Source organism: Leuciscus leuciscus (genome assembly GCF_965113295.1).
Source record: "Leuciscus leuciscus genome assembly, chromosome: 17".
Classification (NCBI taxonomy): Eukaryota; Metazoa; Chordata; class Actinopteri; order Cypriniformes; family Leuciscidae; genus Leuciscus; species Leuciscus leuciscus.
The window spans coordinates 34,994,031-35,012,691 of record NC_138741.1 but is presented as its reverse complement, the minus strand read 5'-3'; the positions used below and the strand labels follow the sequence as shown (position 1 = coordinate 35,012,691).

The following is an 18,661-nucleotide window of genomic DNA, read 5'->3' as shown; positions in this document are numbered from 1 at the left end:
GTTCATTCACATAAGTGTCAGTCTCTTTCTTTCCTATTTCAAAAATAAAAACATCTTTAGCAACCTGGGTTACATAGGCAAGAAGTTCCCGGATGGCTTACTGCTTTCGGCCAGATTTTCGAGTGCTCGACCGATGGATACTCTTCTATCCCAGGAGGCCACGCGAGAGGACGTGTCATTATCAAACATCGCAGAGATCGGCGACGCAGGTGCTTTCAAATGTGAGTAAACACGGTTGCTTGTGTTAAAATTGCATGTGTTGAACTACTTTAGAGTAAACTGTTGAATTGTTGAAGGTGTAAAGACGTTACACAGTATAGTATAGTTGTGATTTTGCTGTAAAAACACGTTTTATTATGTATAACGTTAGCTAACAGGGGAGCTCCAGTAAGGACACGTAAGTTGGGTCTCTAAAGTGGATTTACATAAACCATACACCTTAAAGACGATTATTTTAAATGTCCATTTACATCTTACAGGAAAATCTTGAAATATCACAACATGAAATAGACATCTGAGTGATGAATGTGTGCTATTATGTAGAACAAATCTATAAAGCAGTGGTGGACAGTAACGAAGTAAATGTAATTCGTTACTGTACTTAAGTAGCTTTTTTGCGTATCTGTACTTTACTGAAGTATTTAAATTTGGGAAGACTTTTACTTTAACTCCACTACATTTCAAAGTCAAATATCTTACTTTTTACTCTACTACATTTTCAAAATCAGTCGTTCCTTTTTATTTATGAGTGGATAAAAACTAAACTGGTCAAACGAGCCACCCATCACAGTAGCCTACAACGTGCGCGCTTTGTTTTGAACTTGCCTTGGTGGTATCTACTAAGCGCGAACCAGAGCCGTTAAATATGAGAGTTGCGACCATAGACAGTATATAAGAGGTTGCGACACACACGGCTTGTTCGACTTGAACCGGCGCTGCACAGACCGATCAGTTTATGACATCAAAGTATAGAGCGAAATCGCGAGAGCGATTGAAAAGCATACAGAGCCGTCTACTCTCCGCTCTTGCGGTATTTTAATGTCATTCACCGATTGGTCTGTGCAGTGTGCCGTTTCAAGTCGAGCAAGCCTACTGTGATCTCGCCGCCGCGCGGTCACGTGATTCGTGTAGCTCTCAATAGTTCCAAACAATTTGTGTTGCCAATCATTTTAAGCGGGGCAGAGAGCAGCAGCTATTATTGCAGCAATTATCGGTAAATACTGACGCATAATGAACATTGCTTATTACCTTGACACTAAAATTACTTGCATATAATAGCATTTTTTTTTTCTGAGGAGTGGCAGAAACACTGCATTAATACGTTTTGGTGTTTAATTTTGTAGGGAAATTGGCTGCTCCCATAATGTAGTGTGTATATATATATATTCAATGGCATTGTGCAGGTTTATGTGAATGTATCATAACATTAGGATGTTTATAATTATGACCATAGACGCTTGTGAAAAATATGTACAGTAAATACTGTAAATGTATTATACCTTATGGGATCAGTCCCCTTCCGTCCAAAATTAAACACACAAAAAATGTATTCAATTCAAATATATATATATATATATATATATATATATATATATATATATATATATATATATATATATATATATATATATATATATATATAGACTAATTATGTAATTAATGTCATTTTATTAATAGATTGATTTGCCAAGAGTGACAGAGTCTTCACGTAGACTGAGTCAAGCAAGAGTCTTGTGACAAAAATTATAATAGGACATTATAGTAATAAAAAAATCATAGTACTTGGATACTTAAGTACATTTGAAGGCAAATACTTTTGTACTTTTACTCAAGTGAATGTTTAAAGGCAGCACTTCTACTTTTACTTGAGTAATATTTTACCTTGAGTATCTTTACTTTAACTCAAGTACATGGTATGTGTACTTCGTCCACCACTGCTATAAAGTAACTAAACATAAGTTATCTATTTTATTTGTCCATTAGTAGTTGATAAATTGAGGAACATTTATGTTGGATAAAAAGTTAAAACAACCTCAACATGTAAATGTAGTGTTGAGCTCATAAATCACAGAGGTAATGTGAATCTTGTCTGGATGTTACAGGGTCGGATGAACAGATGTGTTTATCCAGTGGAGAGTGGCTCATGAAGCTGAATGCTGCCATCAAAGGCTTTGAGTATACTACAGAAATTAATAACAACTATTTAAATATTAAGTTGTAGTTTATTTGAATTATTGTAATTTCAAACAGAGCTATTACAGCACTTTTCTGATTCTTTATTTCTGTGCATTTGCTGCAGATCTTTTGTGGTGGAGCAGGACCTACAAGGAAAGATGATGGCGGCATTTGTGAAAAAAAGCGTTTTTGTCTTCTAAATAATACTGAAATCAAATGACATTGTGCGGTTGGAATTACTGCTTTTGTGTTATGTTTGTGCATTTTTTGTAGGATCTGCAATGTCAGCAGACTGGTGTGAGCACTGAGGATGAGGAGCCCAGAGCTGAATCCTGGAGATGGTGCCATGGATGAGTCCCTCCATCACTCCACCTGCCCTTACGAGACCCTCCATCACTCCACCTGTCCTTACGAGACCCTCCATCACTCCACCTGTCCTTACGAGACCCTCCATCACTCCACCTGTCCTTACGAGACCCTCCATCACTCCACCTGCCCTTACGAGACCCTCCATCACTCCACCTGTCCTTACGAGACCCTCCATCACTCCACCTGCCCTTACGAGACCCTCCATCACTCCTTACGAGACCCTCCATCACTCCACCTGCCCTTACGAGACCCTCCATCACTCCTTACGAGACCCTCCATCACTCCACCTGCCCTTACGAGACCCTCCATCACTCCTTACGAGACCCTCCATCACTCCACCTGTCCTTACGAGACCCTCCATCACTCCACCTGTCCTTACGAGACCCTCCATCACTCCACCTGTCCTTACGAGACCCTCCATCACTCCACCTGCCCTTACGAGACCCTCCATCACTCCACCTGCCCTTACGAGACCCTCCATCACTCCTTACGAGACCCTCCATCACTCCACCTGCCCTTACGAGTCCCTCCATCACTCCTTACGAGTCCCTCCATCACTCCACCTGCCCTTACGAGACCCTCCATCACTCCACCTGCCCTTACGAGACCCTCCATCACTCCACCTGTCCTTACGAGACCCTCCATCACTCCACCTGCCCTTACGAGACCCTCCATCACTCCTTACGAGACCCTCCATCACTCCACCTGCCCTTACGAGTCCCTCCATCACTCCTTACGAGTCCCTCCATCACTCCACCTGCCCTTACGAGTCCCTCCATCACTCCACCTGCCCTTACGAGACCCTCCATCACTCCTTACGAGTCCCTCCATCACTCCACCTGCCCTTACGAGACCCTCCATCACTCCTTACGAGACCCTCCATCACTCCACCTGTCCTTACGAGACCCTCCATCACTCCACCTGTCCTTACGAGACCCTCCATCACTCCACCTGCCCTTACGAGTCCCTCCATCACTCCACCCGCCCTTACGAGACCCTCCATCACTCCACCCGCCCTTACGAGACCCTCCATCACTCCACCCGCCCTTACGAGACCCTCCATCACTCCACCTGTCCTTACGAGACCCTCCATCACTCCACCTGCCCTTACGAGACCCTCCATCACTCCACCTGCCCTTACGAGTCCCTCCATCACTCCACCTGCCCTTACGAGACCCTCCATCACTCCACCTGTCCTTACGAGACCCTCCATCACTCCACCTGCCCTTACGAGACCCTCCATCACTCCACCTGCCCTTACGAGACCCTCCATCACTCCACTGGGAACCGCTGTGTTGAGATGGCAGAAGGATTTGGGGTTCAGCGCCTGTAGCCTACATACATGATTGTAGTTTGAATAAAGCTTTGTTTCATGTGTTGACTTGTATATGTATTTGTTTATTGTGTGATGGTGACTTTCATTCATTCTTTTACTAATTTATTAATATTTCTCATTGTTGTCAGTAAATAAAATATAATTATTTAATTAATGTTTTATTTAATTGTTTGAAAGAAAATGTAGATATGTTCATTATATACACATCTAGAGTGTATTCAATCATGCATAGCTATGTTTGTTTTATTGAATTATATCATTTTCAGTAAAAAGTAATATAATTAAGTATTGGTCAGCATTTATCATTGTTATTATTGTATGTTTTGGGGTGGGATATCAATGCAATTCATTCTGAGGTAATATTAATTTTAATATTAATGATACTTAAATTTTTCGAGTACAAAATCAACAGTTTTCTCCAAAGGCGAATCTTCGCACAGCTGCCCTCTGTGCAGACATTACAAAAGCTGAGGAAAACCATTATAGGTAGGGCTGTCGAGTTACTGATGTTATGAGGTATATATTATGGGTTTGCATACATAATATGAGATTTTTTACACAGGAAAAAAGAACCTACAAGGTTGAATATCTTAATATACATTTTCTTAAATAATTCATTATAATACATTTTTTAAAAAGCATCTTTTTGTTATTTATAGGCCTAGGCCTGAAGGATGAAACGAGAGTTAAATTCAACAAGAAAAAGAGGAAAACATAAAGCAGCCACTTTTGCGTGTGGATGAAAATGTTTGGATATAAAATTTTAAAAAATTAACAACATATTCAAGAGATGACAATTTTGGTATTTCGTAATAAAAATAAATAATATCGTTAGGGATAAAACGGTGGGTCACATTAGTAGGGTTAAGAACTTAAATCAACCCTAAATGTATTCATAAAATAAATGGGCAGCAGTTTCTTCAAAAAGACCACAAAATGAGTAAGTTGAATCAATATCAAGATATTTACAGATAGATGAATTAAACGTGTCGTTCAAATCTTTTAAGTTGTTGCGCGTGTGATAACGCGTCGTAGGTCACATGATAACGTCAACATGGCAGATGTCCGGTTCGCATTCATACTCAACGAGATCTGGCTATAAAGTACATACTCTTTTAGCGCTCGTTAAGTAAGTACTTATTGAAATTAAGTACCTTCTCATTGAGTATGCGGTTTCGAACGCAGCCTCAGCCACTGCGTCTTCAGCGGTTCGGATTTATGAACATCAAAATGACTGATGTGTTCCTTATTACACCCAAGAACAGAACACCACAATCGCTTAAATGCCATTCTGCTCATAGACAGTGCTCCAGTGAGTATCAACAATGACGCGCAGACTATGATGACTGACAGCTCGCTCACGAGCGAGGGCGGGTCTGATTTGAAACGCTGCTGTCAATCAACAATCGTGGGAGGGGCGTCCGACCGTGTGACGTCACACGGTCGAACGGCTTGATATGAGACAGGGGAAAACATATAAGAAGATAAAAATAAAAAAACACTGGATGGATTTTTATCATTTTATGATGGTTGTGTACAGGCACTGCCAACACACATTTCAGTGCAATCAACTTGTAAATTTGTGCATGTACCATTATATGACCCCTTTAAATGTATCTTTCATGTCAAATTCTTACATTTGCACTATAGAGCTGTTACCAATTAAACAAAATACTGTGTACTGCAAAATTACAACTGCAATAAATTTTTTTTTTTTACTTTTTAAAGGCCCACTGAAGTGCCTTAGATCGCGCAGCTTTGTTTGATGCGTTGACGTGATTTCCACTGAAACAGGAAGTTATGGCGGGACATATTGAACGGCTCCTCCCCCTTTTCAAATAGCCAATAGTGTTTAGTTGACCTCACAGACTGCGAGTTGTACTTGACAGCGAATCCGAGCGCTGATGATTCAATAGTAGAGGTGTGAATAAATTGTACTCATCTCCTAAATGCGAATTTTGTCATTGTTTTGGAACACACCAGCTTATTCATAACCTTAAGGCTAACATTTATAAAAGCTAAAAAAAAGAAAAACGTACATTTTGATTTCGGGGGCCATTAAGGACCCGTGGCCACCCTGTAACAGTTGCTAAAATGTATATTTTCTCTCCTTAGAAGGAAAATGAAAGCTCTTCTTACCTAGACCGTGCTCGTCACCGAAGTTCTTGACGGCCAGCCCGGTCCAGGTCTGCTCAGACACACACTTTATTATAACCTGATTTGCCTCAATGCTGTCTGGAGGAGCTGGTTTCCACAACCTCTCGACCTCTTCTGGCTTCGGGGAGTTGGTCTTCCACCCCTCCTGCGCAATCAGCCTCGCCACCTTTCCAGCTGAAGCCTTGCTGTGTGTGAAGTGTGCTGAAGAAAGAGTTACATAACTTAACTCATTCGAGTCACGGTGAATTAATGGGTTAGTTCACCCAAAAGTGGTAATAACCTCATGATTTATTCACCATCTAGTCATCCTAGGTGTATATGACATTCTTCTTTCAGACGAATACAATCTGAGTTATATAAACAATATCCTGGCTCTTCCAAGCTTTATAATAGCAGTGAATGGGAGCCCCAAAAAAGTGCATCCATCCGTAGGGTTGGGTATCGTTTTAATTTTAACGATTCCGTTTCCCAATTTCGATTCCAATAAGGTAAAAAAAACACACACATTTTTTTTTTATATAATTCACGTTTAGTCTTATTGCAAAACATTTAATTGTAGCTGAATATCATGAACAAAAATCAACAGGCTAAAGAACACTTACACAAGGAATTTTGCCTGTGGTTTAAAAATACCATAGAAAAACAACTAGCCTAACTAATATAAATTGTAAGCATTATTAAAAGGCAAGTAAACACTCAGTAATTAAAAAAAGAACAAGTAAAAAATTAGCAAATCGCAAAAAAAAGTTACAACTGAACAAAGATACGATTGAAATAAACAGTGTTTTAAGATTTTCAGGTATTCAGGAACAGAAACTGTAATCAGTGTTGCCAGATTAGAAATGTCGAAGTATCGTACCAAAACCTCAAAATTATCGTACACGAACCAAACGAATAAAATATAGCTATTTTCCAACAATTTTATTTTCCAAATAATTTTACAGCCAATTTAAACAAGCTGTGTATACGCTCACACTAACTGGAGGAAGTCTGGCTACTTAACTTTTTTTTGCCAAAGTGCAAAAGATATGCCGAAAGTCCACATTTTGAACTAGACCATAATTAAACTATGATACAGAGAGAAACTGATACACTGTCCTCACCTTCCCTTTCTGAACTCATTTTTTTTTAGCACTTTACTGCTTCGTTTTGTGAAACTGATCTAAACCATAGACAGTTCTTCGGCAAAACTGTAGTGTTGACGTGCGGGCGACACCGTGTGGTGCCTGTGTGTGTGTGTGGTGCCTGTGTGTGTGTGTATACGTGCTTGCGTGCAGGCAGGCGTGCCTGCGAAATGATTCGGGGTCAGAGAGAGAAGCGGTAGGATGTGTGTTTGGACGAACGACTGAAAACTCTGAAATTATCGTACATTATGGGATTTTTTTCATTATTGATCGTACAGAGGTCAAAATTATCGTACAAATACGATAATTATCGTACATCTGGCAACACTGACTGTAATCAAATGTAAAATAGCACTGCACTTTAGAAGTAAAATATACATTACAAATAAAAGTTATTCAGTCAAAAACAAGTGAATTTTCTCTTTGTCTTTGTTGTTTGAGTAGTGTTATTAGCTGCTGTCACTATGCACAGTTGACCAATATAGTTACACATGCATGCAGCACATAAAAGCAAGTCATCTTGCACTTGAATGGTTTCACAAAGGAATCGATAAGAGGAATCGAAATTTAAATTTTATAACAAGTATCCGATTCCTGACCAAGTATTCGATTCCAGAATTGGAATCGATTTTTCGATTCCCAACCATAGTCACAGTCATATCACAGGATCTCCTCACACAGGCGAACAGAACAATTTGGCACCCTCATCCCGACTTGTGGGCCCTTCATGTATGGCCCCTCAACCGGTATCCGGGAACCTCCCGGAAAAGGTCCTAAACACTATCACCGAGGCTACCGAGTACTATCTACGCTCTTAAATGGTCAGCGTTCTCCGGCTGGTGTGCAGCTCGGGACCTTGACCCTTATTCATGTGATGTACCATCAGTACTTTCCTTTCTGCAAGAGCTGATGGACACGGGCCGGACCCCCTCCATGCTCAAAGTATACGTGGCGGCCATAGCAGCCTTCCATGCTCCTGTGGCCGGCCAGTCCTTGGGAAGGAACCGACCTGGTCATGCGCTTCCTTAAAGGGACCAGGAGGCTTAACGCGCCTCGACCCCCCTCTATACCTGCCTGGGACCTATCCACGGTTCTCAGGGCCCTTAAGGGACCCCCTTTCGAGCCGCTTCAGTTGGCTGAATTAAAGCCTCTCTCACTTAAGACTGCACTCCTGCTAGCACTAGCATCGGTCAAGCGAGTGGGCGACTTGCAAGCGCTCTCTATGAACGCTTCTGGTCTCAAATTCGGGCCTAACGACTCCAAGGTCGTCCTCAGGCCAAGACATGGTTATGTACCTAAGGTGCTCTCAGCCCCGTTCAGAGCCCAGGTCATTTCGCTATCGGCGCTTCCCTCACTGGAAGACGATATAGAATTGAGTCTACTCTGCCCTGTTAGGGCTCTCAGCTTTTATCTGGAGTGTTCTGCCTCATTCAGACAGTCAGAACAGCTCTTTGTATGCTTCGGCGGCCGGACCAAAGGGCTTCCAGTCACGAAACAGAGATTATCAAGATGGATAGTGGATGCTACCTCTTTAGCCTACGCCTCAAAGGGTATGCAATGTCCCAATAGGCGTCAGGGCTCATTCCACAAGGGGTATGGCCTCTTCATGGGCTTGGACCAACTGAAGACATTTGTGCAGCGGCCGGCTGGTCTTCGCCATCCACTTTTGTAAGATATTATAACTTGGAAGTGCCAGCACTGCAGGCACGAGTGCTTTCCATCTGAGAGGCCTCGGCCCCTGAAGGGTCCAAACCACTAGATATCCCTTTGCGGGCTCCGACTCTCTCTGGTCCCCGTTGGACTCTGACTTAGATATTTTCCTTACACATACGCATGGCTTTGCTTCAGAAAGCCTTTAATAACCCCCGTAGTCGCATGGCTTTGCTTCAGAAAGCCTTTAATAACCCCCGTAGTCGTATGGATTACTTCTATAATGGATGGATGCGCTTTTTTGGGCTTCAAATTTTAGGCTCCCATTCATTATAAATGATATTTAATGATTTTTATAATGATGCCATTATAAATCTTGGATTAGCCAGGATATTTTTTTATATAACTCTGATTGTGTTCGTCTGAAAGAAGATAGTCATATACCTAGGATGACTTGAGGGTGAGTAAATCATGGGGTAATTTTCATTTTTTGGGGTGAACTATCCCTTTAATGGCCTAGTTTGTGTCGTGTCAATGCTGTATTGGTGTATTTTGAGACTCACACAGCAGATCTTGCTCTCTCTGTTTGTACTGGGAGGCTCGCCACTTATCATAAAGCACACGGTCTTCTGGAAAACCCGAGTCGACGAAATCTTTTCGTGAAGCGTGTTCCTCTATCCTGGATCCAGCAGAACTCAGTTCAGCCAATGAGGTGTCGTCGTCCGAGGAAGCACTGTATTAGTGATGAATAAATATAAGAAAAAACACTTGTATAAAAAGGACCAGTTGTATAAACATAGCCATTATGTTAAGACATTATCTTAAGTTCTAGTGTGACCACTAGCAGTTAGTCAGTGGCAGTCCGTTTTAATTTTCTGTATCAAATTAGGCTAATCTACGTTTTGATGTAACCAAAAAAAAAAAAAAAAAACCTATGAACAGTCTTAATGGGATAGTTCACCCCAAAATGAAAATTAGCCCATGATTTACTCACCATGAAGTCATCCTAGGAGTATATGACTTTCTTCTTTCAGACGAATACAATCTGAGTTATATTAAAAATGTCCTGGCTCTTCCAAGCCTTATAATGGCAGTGAATGGCTGTTTATGTTTTGAAGCACATAAAAAAAAGCATTTATCCATCATAAACGAACTCCACACGACTCTGCGGGGGTTAATAAAGGCCTTCTGAAGTGAAGCGATGTGTTAGTGTAAGAAAAATATCCATATTTAAAACTTTATCGACTAAAATAACTAGTTTCTGACAGACAGCTGTACGCATCGATTTACGGTAGAAGAGTGACCTCTGACCCGACGCATGATGAAATGACGAACGCTGAAGCGCAGAGGAGAGAGCAAAACACCAGTCACGAATTAGACATCTAAAACGACATTATTAGTTTTTTAAATGTGGGAGGAGCTTGAGTTTGTTGCCCAGCCCTGTTTGTTTGAACCGCGCGAGGCGTCAAAGCTTACGCTACTCCTACATCATACGTCATACATCGTCAAGTGTTACTCTTGTGGCGTAAGTCGACTTGCGTACGGCCGTCTGCCGGAAACTAGTTATTTTAGTCGATAAAGTTTTAAATATTGATATTTTTCTTACACTGACACATGGCTTCACTTCAGAAGGTCTTTATTAACCCCCGTAGAGCCGTGTGGGACACTTTTATGATGGATAGATGCTTTTTTTATTGACCTCAAAACAGAAACAGCCATTCACTGCCATTATAAAGCTTGAAAAAGCCGGGACATGTTTTAATGTAACTCTGATTGTATTCGTCTGAAAGAAGAATGTTATATACATCTAGGATGACATGAGGATGAGTAAATCATGGGGTAAATTTGATCTATGGGTGAACTATCCCTTTAAAGAAAAAAAAATGTATGTCTAACTTGTAAGACTAGTCTTATCGTCTTATGCAACCGGCCCCAGGTGATGTGTTGAGTGGAGACTGACCCGGACAAGGAGTCGAGGAGCTCAGCGGCGTCCACGGTGTCCTGAGGCGTTGGATTTCCAGTGTTATTGGACAGGTACAGGTTTACGGCCCTCTGTTTGTGCACCGGGAGGCTTTGTGGAGCCGATCTAAAAGCCCTCCGCACGTCCTGACTCTTCACACAGGCCAGTTTATACCTGGAAGAAAACATCACATCAAATGTTAACTGTGATATGACTGTGACTAGGGTTGGGAATCGAAAATCGATTGGAATAGAATGGAATCGAATACTTGGTCAGGAATCGGATACTTGTTATAAAATGTAAATTTCGATTCCTCTTATCGATTCCTTTGAGAGCATTTCAATATGACTTTAAAACATTGAAGGTGCAGTCTGTAAGAATGACAGCTAGTGGTGGAAATAAGTACTGCAGTCCACATTCAAGATATAGGAGATCGTTGTTTCTCTACTGTAGATTAGGCAACTCTTAAAGTGACAGCAATCTATAATAACACTAATCAAACAACAAAAGATAGAGAAAACTCGCTCATTCTTGACTGGATAACTTTTGTAACTATATTTCTAATGTATATTTTATTTATAAATGCAGTGCTATTTTACTTTTGATTACAGTTTTTGTACCTGAATACCTGAAAATCTTAAAACACCGTTTCAATCGTATCTTTGTTCAGTTGTATCTATTTGTTGCGATTGCTAGTATTTTATTAGTTCTTTTTTAATTACTGTGTGTGTTTACTAGTCTTTAATAATGCTTGAAATTTATATTAGTTAGGCAAGTTTTTGCTATGGTATTTTTAGCCTGTTGATTTTTGTTCAAGATATTCAACTACAACTAAATGTTTTGCAGTAAGACTAAATGTGAATGATATCCCAGTTTTTTTTTTTTTTTACCTTACTGGATTCAAAATTAGGAATCGATAAGCAGAATTGACCGTTCGCAAGATCGCAACATTACTGTTGCTATGTCCGACAAACCATGCCGCTCTCACGCCCCACCATGTTCTCACACAGTGAAAAATACATCGCGCATGATTGCAGAGCAGAGAGGACACTGACAACACACTGACAAACAGGACAGACCAGGTTACTTTTGATATGAAACAAAGTCTCAACTTTCAAATTTGGTCATTTTGTAAAGAAATTTAAACAATAAATACCGTTTTGTGGCTCTTTAATGTGTCGTGACAGATCGCTGTGGCGCCTCAGTTAAAGCTTCTCGTGAACCGATCATCTCTTCCTTCTAGTTAATTTATAGCATCAAATAAACATGAATGAACATAAGAAGGAATGTTGTTTTAACCGCGGAAAGATGTCAGTATACTCCGTTTTTCAGGTTCAAATCCTCCAACATTAATCTAGTAACTCTCCTGACTGATTTGTCGGACATAAATGGCGGATTATGATTGGTCAGATCGCCTGTCAATCAAACTCCCTGCAAAGGATCAATTGGAATCGGAATAGTTGAAATTCAAACGATACCCAACTCTAACCGTGACTGACAGGATATAGTAAAGTGTCTCCATTTACACATGGATCTGTGTAGGTACAGTACGTACATTTCATGGAGGTGGAACACGTCATGTGACACATTGGAAACAGCCTCGCCGGACGACGACACGAAAAAACCCTGGCAGAATGTTTCGAGCCTGATGTTCCCAGGCCTGATCTGCTTGTAGTACAGCTGAAAACACTGCGGAGAAACACCACAGTTACTGAATGTAAAACACAGGCGCTGTGCAATCTGCTGTTTGTATCACGCTCAAACTTACAGCTTCCTCCTCTTGTGTCAAGGCTATTTGTATGCTTGCAGTTTTCTCCTTCCTTACGCCGATCACCACCCTGCCACCGTGAGCGATCCGCTCCACCCAGTCCTCATCCTGGGAAACATCGAAAAGGTTTAGTTTAATATTGCATACGTGTCCAGCATATCCTGAGTTAACAAACTCATTAAATTGATAATTTTGTCTGTGCAAATGCCAACTGTATACATTTTGGCACAGGTGTGTATTTTTTTTGAAATTTTACTATTCCCCGAGGTACACAAAATAGTTCCTCAGGACCTTTTGGACAAAAATTTAAACCTATTAAAACTGCAATTTTTAATCTTTCATTCTGTTAGCAAGGCTTCAAACGTAAAAATGTTCCCAGATGGTGCCATTTCTCAGGTTTGGCTTATAAAACAAATACTCGCTTTATTCTGTTTTTCTGCTTCGGCATACTATAGAGCCAACTGGATAAATTATTCAGCTATAATTGTGTGGGTGTGTTGGTATGGATGTCAGAGTGTGGTTTGTATGTGTGTAATAAAAAAATGTGTGTGTGTGCGTTTATGTGCTTTTAATATTTGAGAGAAAGAAACTATACTGCAAATCACAAATCCAACCACTGTGTGTATCAGTGGAGTTTTGCTGCATCTAATGGAGAAAATGTGTTCCTGCGCCCAAACAATATCTCACTGAAAGCTCTTTTTTTGGGATCTCAACCTCAAATTTGGAGCACAACTTGTTTAGATTCATGGCTTTGATTTTTGAGTTCAACATGTTTCATAAAATATATATTTTATATAAAATATTGCTCATAAACTTAAACCTCTATAACTTTTCACTTTTTAAACTTTTACTTTAACAATAATCTGCCGAGGGTCTTCTTTAAAATGAGGCCAAACTTAAGTGTGTGCAACCAAGCTTAAATTTTTTATGACAGTTTTTTGACACAGAAACTATGGACCTCTATGGTTTTTTGTCCTCTATGGACCTATGTGTAACTTTTTTTAATTGACGCACAAGGGTTAAAGTAGATGAACTTACGGTCAATCCTGTCACGGTTCCTGGACGCTGCATGTGCCGGAAGACCAAGAGCGCCTGGAGGTAATAGCAGTACAGGGTCTTGTCGGGGCATGAGACCGCTGTGCCCGTCAGCAGATCCCCGTGGATCCTGAGAAAGTCTGACTTCGCAACTGTTAAAATCCTCTGGCAATCTTTAATGCTGGGAGCTCTCTCACTGAACCTTCTGTGACTGGATTAAACATAACAAACAAGACAGGTTATTAAAGACACCACCCTTGTGATTATGTGAGGAAGCAACCATAACCTATGTTCTTAGTATTATTAAAATAGGGGTTGTATGCTTTAGATCATTTTGTTTGTGTATCAGATTTAGTATTATCATTACAGGATATAGCATGTTTTAGTTAATATATTATTTAAATTACATTTAATCATTTAGCAGATGCTTTTATCCAAAGCGACTTACAAATGAGGAGAACAATAGAAGCAGTTAAACTAACAATAGGACAACAATATGCAAGTGCTGTGACCCTTCCCAGTTAAGTCTAACGCAGTTTATTTTTTTAAATAGATATATAATAGAAGAAACATTATAATATTATAGGGTATAGAATGCTTTAGTGAACGTTTTTGTTTTATGAATGTAGTAAGGTAGAGAGATTGATGTTGTCTGTGTGCGAGGATTAAATGTGGTTACTGCTATTGTAACAAACCTAGTTTCCTGAGGATTAATAAAGTATCTATCTATCTATCTATCTATCTATCTATCTATCTATCTATCTATCTATCTATGTACGTATATACGCATGCATGTATTCAGGGCCGGCGCGTGCACTTCTGCCGCTCTAGGCGAAAAACATTTGTGCCGCCCCTAGGGCTGGTCCGAACAGGGCCGCGGGAAGTGGGGGTGCTGCAGCACCCCCTGTTTTCACAGAATTGTAAATGCAACGCATATGTTTGTTCATTAAAATGTATTAATTTTTAGCATTTAGTCATTTATTTGTAATAAACACTTTAAGTGGGCTATTTAATTTTTTTTATTTATGTTAAATTATCTTTTTAAAACATAAGCGCAGAGTGTTACGTAATATTGTGTGTGTGTGTGTGTGTGTGTGTGTGTGTGTGTCGAAAGAATTTGTCCGCAGCTGCTCAAAAAAAAAAAAAAAAACCCCGTCAAAAACCCCACTGTCAGTGTTTTGTAAGGAACAGGCAAATATGTAAAATATAGCAGGAGACATTTTAATTGTTTACTAATAAAACAGTTATTTTTTATGTCAGTGTCGGCTAGACAGATGAAGTTGACGACTCGCGATCTTCGCAGCGCCAGAGAGAAATGCACATTTCATACGAATTACATAAGCAGCGCAGTCTGTTTTCTTTCGTTTTGAATTGTTCTGCTTAAAAGTAGACATTTCAAGCTATCTATATGTCTCAGGTCTGTGAGGCAATAGGCTACCTTATAGGCCTACGCTGAGTTTCGGTTCATTTATGAGACGAGCTCCAGGTTCGCCAGCGCCTCCATGTCCTAATTATCTATTTTCTAATAGCTTATATATTCTTCTTATTTATTGAATCCAGACAATTGGTTGATGAAACATCGATTAAAATTAAGATACAATTAATACAAAACGAAATTAAATTTAAAGACAGGCTTTGTGCTTTCAGTTTGAGGTCTCTGTGAAAGTTTTAAAACATTCTTTTAGTGCCGCTTTAGAGAAATACATTTAAAAAAAAAAAAAAAGCGACTTAGTCCAGTGCGACTTAGGCTATATATGTTTTTTTTCTTCCTCGGCGCATTTTGTGACTGATATGCGACTCCGGAGCAATAAAATAAAAGGGACTCCGGAATAAAAGCAGAATCAATAAAGTCAAAAATGTGATGTGCAGTCAGGTTTGAGTGTGTGCGCGTTTTTTGAGGAGTTTTATAGTCTTGATATTGTTTCTTATTCAAAAGTGGTGACGCCCCTATCCACGCTTCACTAGCAATATAAAACGCACACACACATGTCTGTTAAATTAAGCAATAGCCTACTTTAAGGTAGTCTATATTTTTCTGACTAACAAATTACTGACACAGTAAAGGGTAGATTTAAATTAAGAAAAACTAAATTTCAATAAAGAAAAACTAAATTTCAATAAAGAAAAAAACAAAATGTAAAATTTCAATAAAGAAAAAACGAAATTTAAATAAAGAAAAAAAACATTTAAATAAAGAAAAAACAAAATTAAAAATTTAAATAAAGAAAAAACGAAATTTAAATAAAGTAAAACGAAATTTAAATAAAGAAAAACGAAATTTACATAAAGAAAAACGAAATTAAGTTAAATTAAAATCGAGATTAATTTAGATTGATAATAATGGGTAAAAATGCTAATTGCCTATACTTTGTTTCTATTGTTATATTTTCCACAATGTCAAAGCAACGCAGCTTAACCCAAAACACAAGCTCAGGCATGCACTTCTGTCCATACAAACTCCGCTGTTCTGCGCTCTAGCCAGAGAACACTCCCGTTGCAGGAACACTTTAGGCCAAGAGGAAGCAAATATATACATACCGGTATACTATGCGTAGGTGGATGTGATCGGGGATTTTGGCTGTGTAACATTTAAAGCCACTTAAATTAACGAAATGACTCAAATAAAGATTCGTTCATTTTTATGAACGAGATCGAACAAGAGAGTCAGTAAAATTATCCGAACTTCCCATCACTCAGTCATGAGTCATGACTCGTGAGAGCAGGGGGCGGGGCGGCGCGGGGCGGGGCGGCGCGGGGCGGCGCAGCGGCAGCTCAGCAAATCATATAGCCTATTTTGTGAATTGTTCATTCCCGATTGGCACACATTTTGCCGCCCTTACAAAAGTGCCGCTCTAGGCAATTGCCTAGTTCGCCTATATGGACGCGCCGGCCCTGCATGTATTTATAACATTAGTAAAAAAAAAAAAAAAGCTCAATGCAAAATGAACATGTAACCTCGTATCCCAGGTCTTGTCATGTGTCTTGGATACAGTCTTCAGCGTGTCAGTGTAACTCTGGCATTTGGACCGGAGCTCTGGGTCGGTTCTGCACAGATCCAGCCTTGTCATCAGGTATTCCAGGAACCGTATAATGCTCCTGATGTAACTATAGAAGGTGGTTGTGCCCATGTCGGTGCGCTGCAGGGCCGTCAGAAAGTCCCGGGTCTCTGTGCTCTTAGACAAGAAGTCCAGGGACGGCTCACTCGCCGTGGGCTGCACGTACCGGAGGAAACGGGACACGTTGTCAACCTGTGAAGAAGGACGTGAGAAAGAAGTGTCAGCATTAAGATCATTAAAAGAAAGAAGAGCTACGGAACATAAGCCACATTTCCATTACCCTTCAAATCGCACAAACTGAAATTGTGAATTGAAAATACGCCCAATGGAAACGTGTCAATTTCGAAAAAACTCCCATATATATAAAAAAAAAAGTTAACGCTTGCATGAGGTGGTTTTTCAGGCAGTTCGAAAAAGGAATATTTCGTAAAACTGCAATGGAAACAGTTTTTGCGCATTTACAGGTCAGCTGACGTAGATGATGCGGTGTGTTTGGACAGAAGACGAGACAGATTTCTTCATTAAACTCATAAAAGACAAAAGAATTACAGGAATACTGGATTCTAAACAACAAAGAAATGCCACAGTTTATCAAGAGATTGAAGCAGAAATTAGTGGTCAACCGATATATCGCCAAGGCCGATGTGTTGGAAGCGGGACTTTTATTTTGACGGGTGGCGCTGAGAACACCAGCGCCTGCTCACACAGCGCTCACTCACATTCTCCGTCTTCATTAGTTTACGATCTCTGTCAGTCATATCTAATACTTTGTTAGACAGAACTGGTAAAAAGTAAAGCGTTGCTTTTATATTATTTGTAACAGAAAAGGCAAACAATCAGGCTAAAATACTTTCATTTACCGTCAACATTCAGCAAATGTGCATCTACATCATTTAATCAAATCTCTGAATATCTAATAAACATTTAATTTCATTGCAGATTTAATGGAATCCAGCTGTGATATCTTGTGAAGTGTGCATAAACGTGTTAGGGACGGTCGGTCCGTGTGAAGTGAGTGAATGTGAACAGAAGATCAGCTTCACAGGAGACACGATCGAAAAAATTTAAATCCTTCATTTTAAAATATGCTGTGCTATATCCAGTTGCCCACTGTGTCATATTCATATCGTTTTCACTGTGTGCTGTATGTAATATTAGTGTTACCTTGTCTTTATTTGAAAAAATATGATTACCAGTGCGCACAATATTACCAGATTACTGAGTGCAATGTTACAGTGTTTACTTCCTTTTTATTCACATATTCATATATTTTTAAACAATTACTTTATTTGTGAAATACTGTAATAGATGACTGTAATGGCAGATTCAAGAAGTTGCCATCTACAGTATAAGCAGGTTTATTTTAAGGATTTGTTTTGTAATTGATTTATATTTTATTAAATATTGATTAAAATAAATATAAAGTATAGGCTATATAAAAATACCGGCTTTACATCGGCCACCCTGCTCTCTAAGATATCGGCCATCAAAAAAACAATATCGGTCGACCACTAGCAGAAATGAGGGAGAAACACCCAGAAACTCCTCATATGTGCCGCTCAAGTATTGAGACAGAGCGCAACGCGTCATAATCTGAAGACCACGCCCACCAAGGGGGAAAACAAACAAACTGTCTCCATTGACTTTGCATTCACCATTTAAGTTTGGTTTGCCAACTGCCATTAAACTTGAGAAGAAGAAGAAGAAGATTGACTTTGCATTGCGAGAGGCTGCCTCCTTGTCATTTCTTGTTTCTAACAAAAGACAGAATAATGCCTAAAAGCTGATGTGTGACAAGGTGTAGCAGCTACAGCAAACAAGCTAAGAAACCCAGAAATAAGTTTTCATAAGCTGTCGACCCCAAAAAACGAGCGTTTGAGGTCATAAAAGTGGATACAGGCTGGAACGAATGGGTCAATTGTGGGATCCTGACACTCAGTATGCACTAAAAATACACTACGTGTGCAGTAAGTTAAACATTTGGTCACTGGTGAGTCAAATATCCAAATGTCAGTTTTATATATTATATTT

At 39.7% G+C, this 18,661-nt stretch overlaps 1 protein-coding gene across 1 annotated transcript in view; it reads right to left on the bottom strand.

Annotated features, from left to right (window-relative positions):
* Positions 1–17,926, bottom strand: part of LOC309479439 (uncharacterized protein) — a 34,586-nt gene extending 16,660 nt beyond the window's left edge. The window contains exons 1-7 of the mRNA XM_082143579.1: positions 17,481–17,926; positions 13,578–13,785; positions 12,540–12,647; positions 12,327–12,460; positions 10,772–10,945; positions 9,375–9,544; positions 6,020–6,238 (exon numbers count right to left, since the gene is read on the bottom strand). Coding sequence (XP_081999705.1) covers positions 6,020–6,238; positions 9,375–9,544; positions 10,772–10,945; positions 12,327–12,460; positions 12,540–12,647; positions 13,578–13,610 — 838 coding nt within the window. The 5' untranslated portion in view covers positions 13,611–13,785; positions 17,481–17,926. The remainder of the gene's footprint in view (positions 1–6,019; positions 6,239–9,374; positions 9,545–10,771; positions 10,946–12,326; positions 12,461–12,539; positions 12,648–13,577; positions 13,786–17,480) is intronic.
* Between the last annotated feature and the right edge of the window lie 735 nt (positions 17,927–18,661).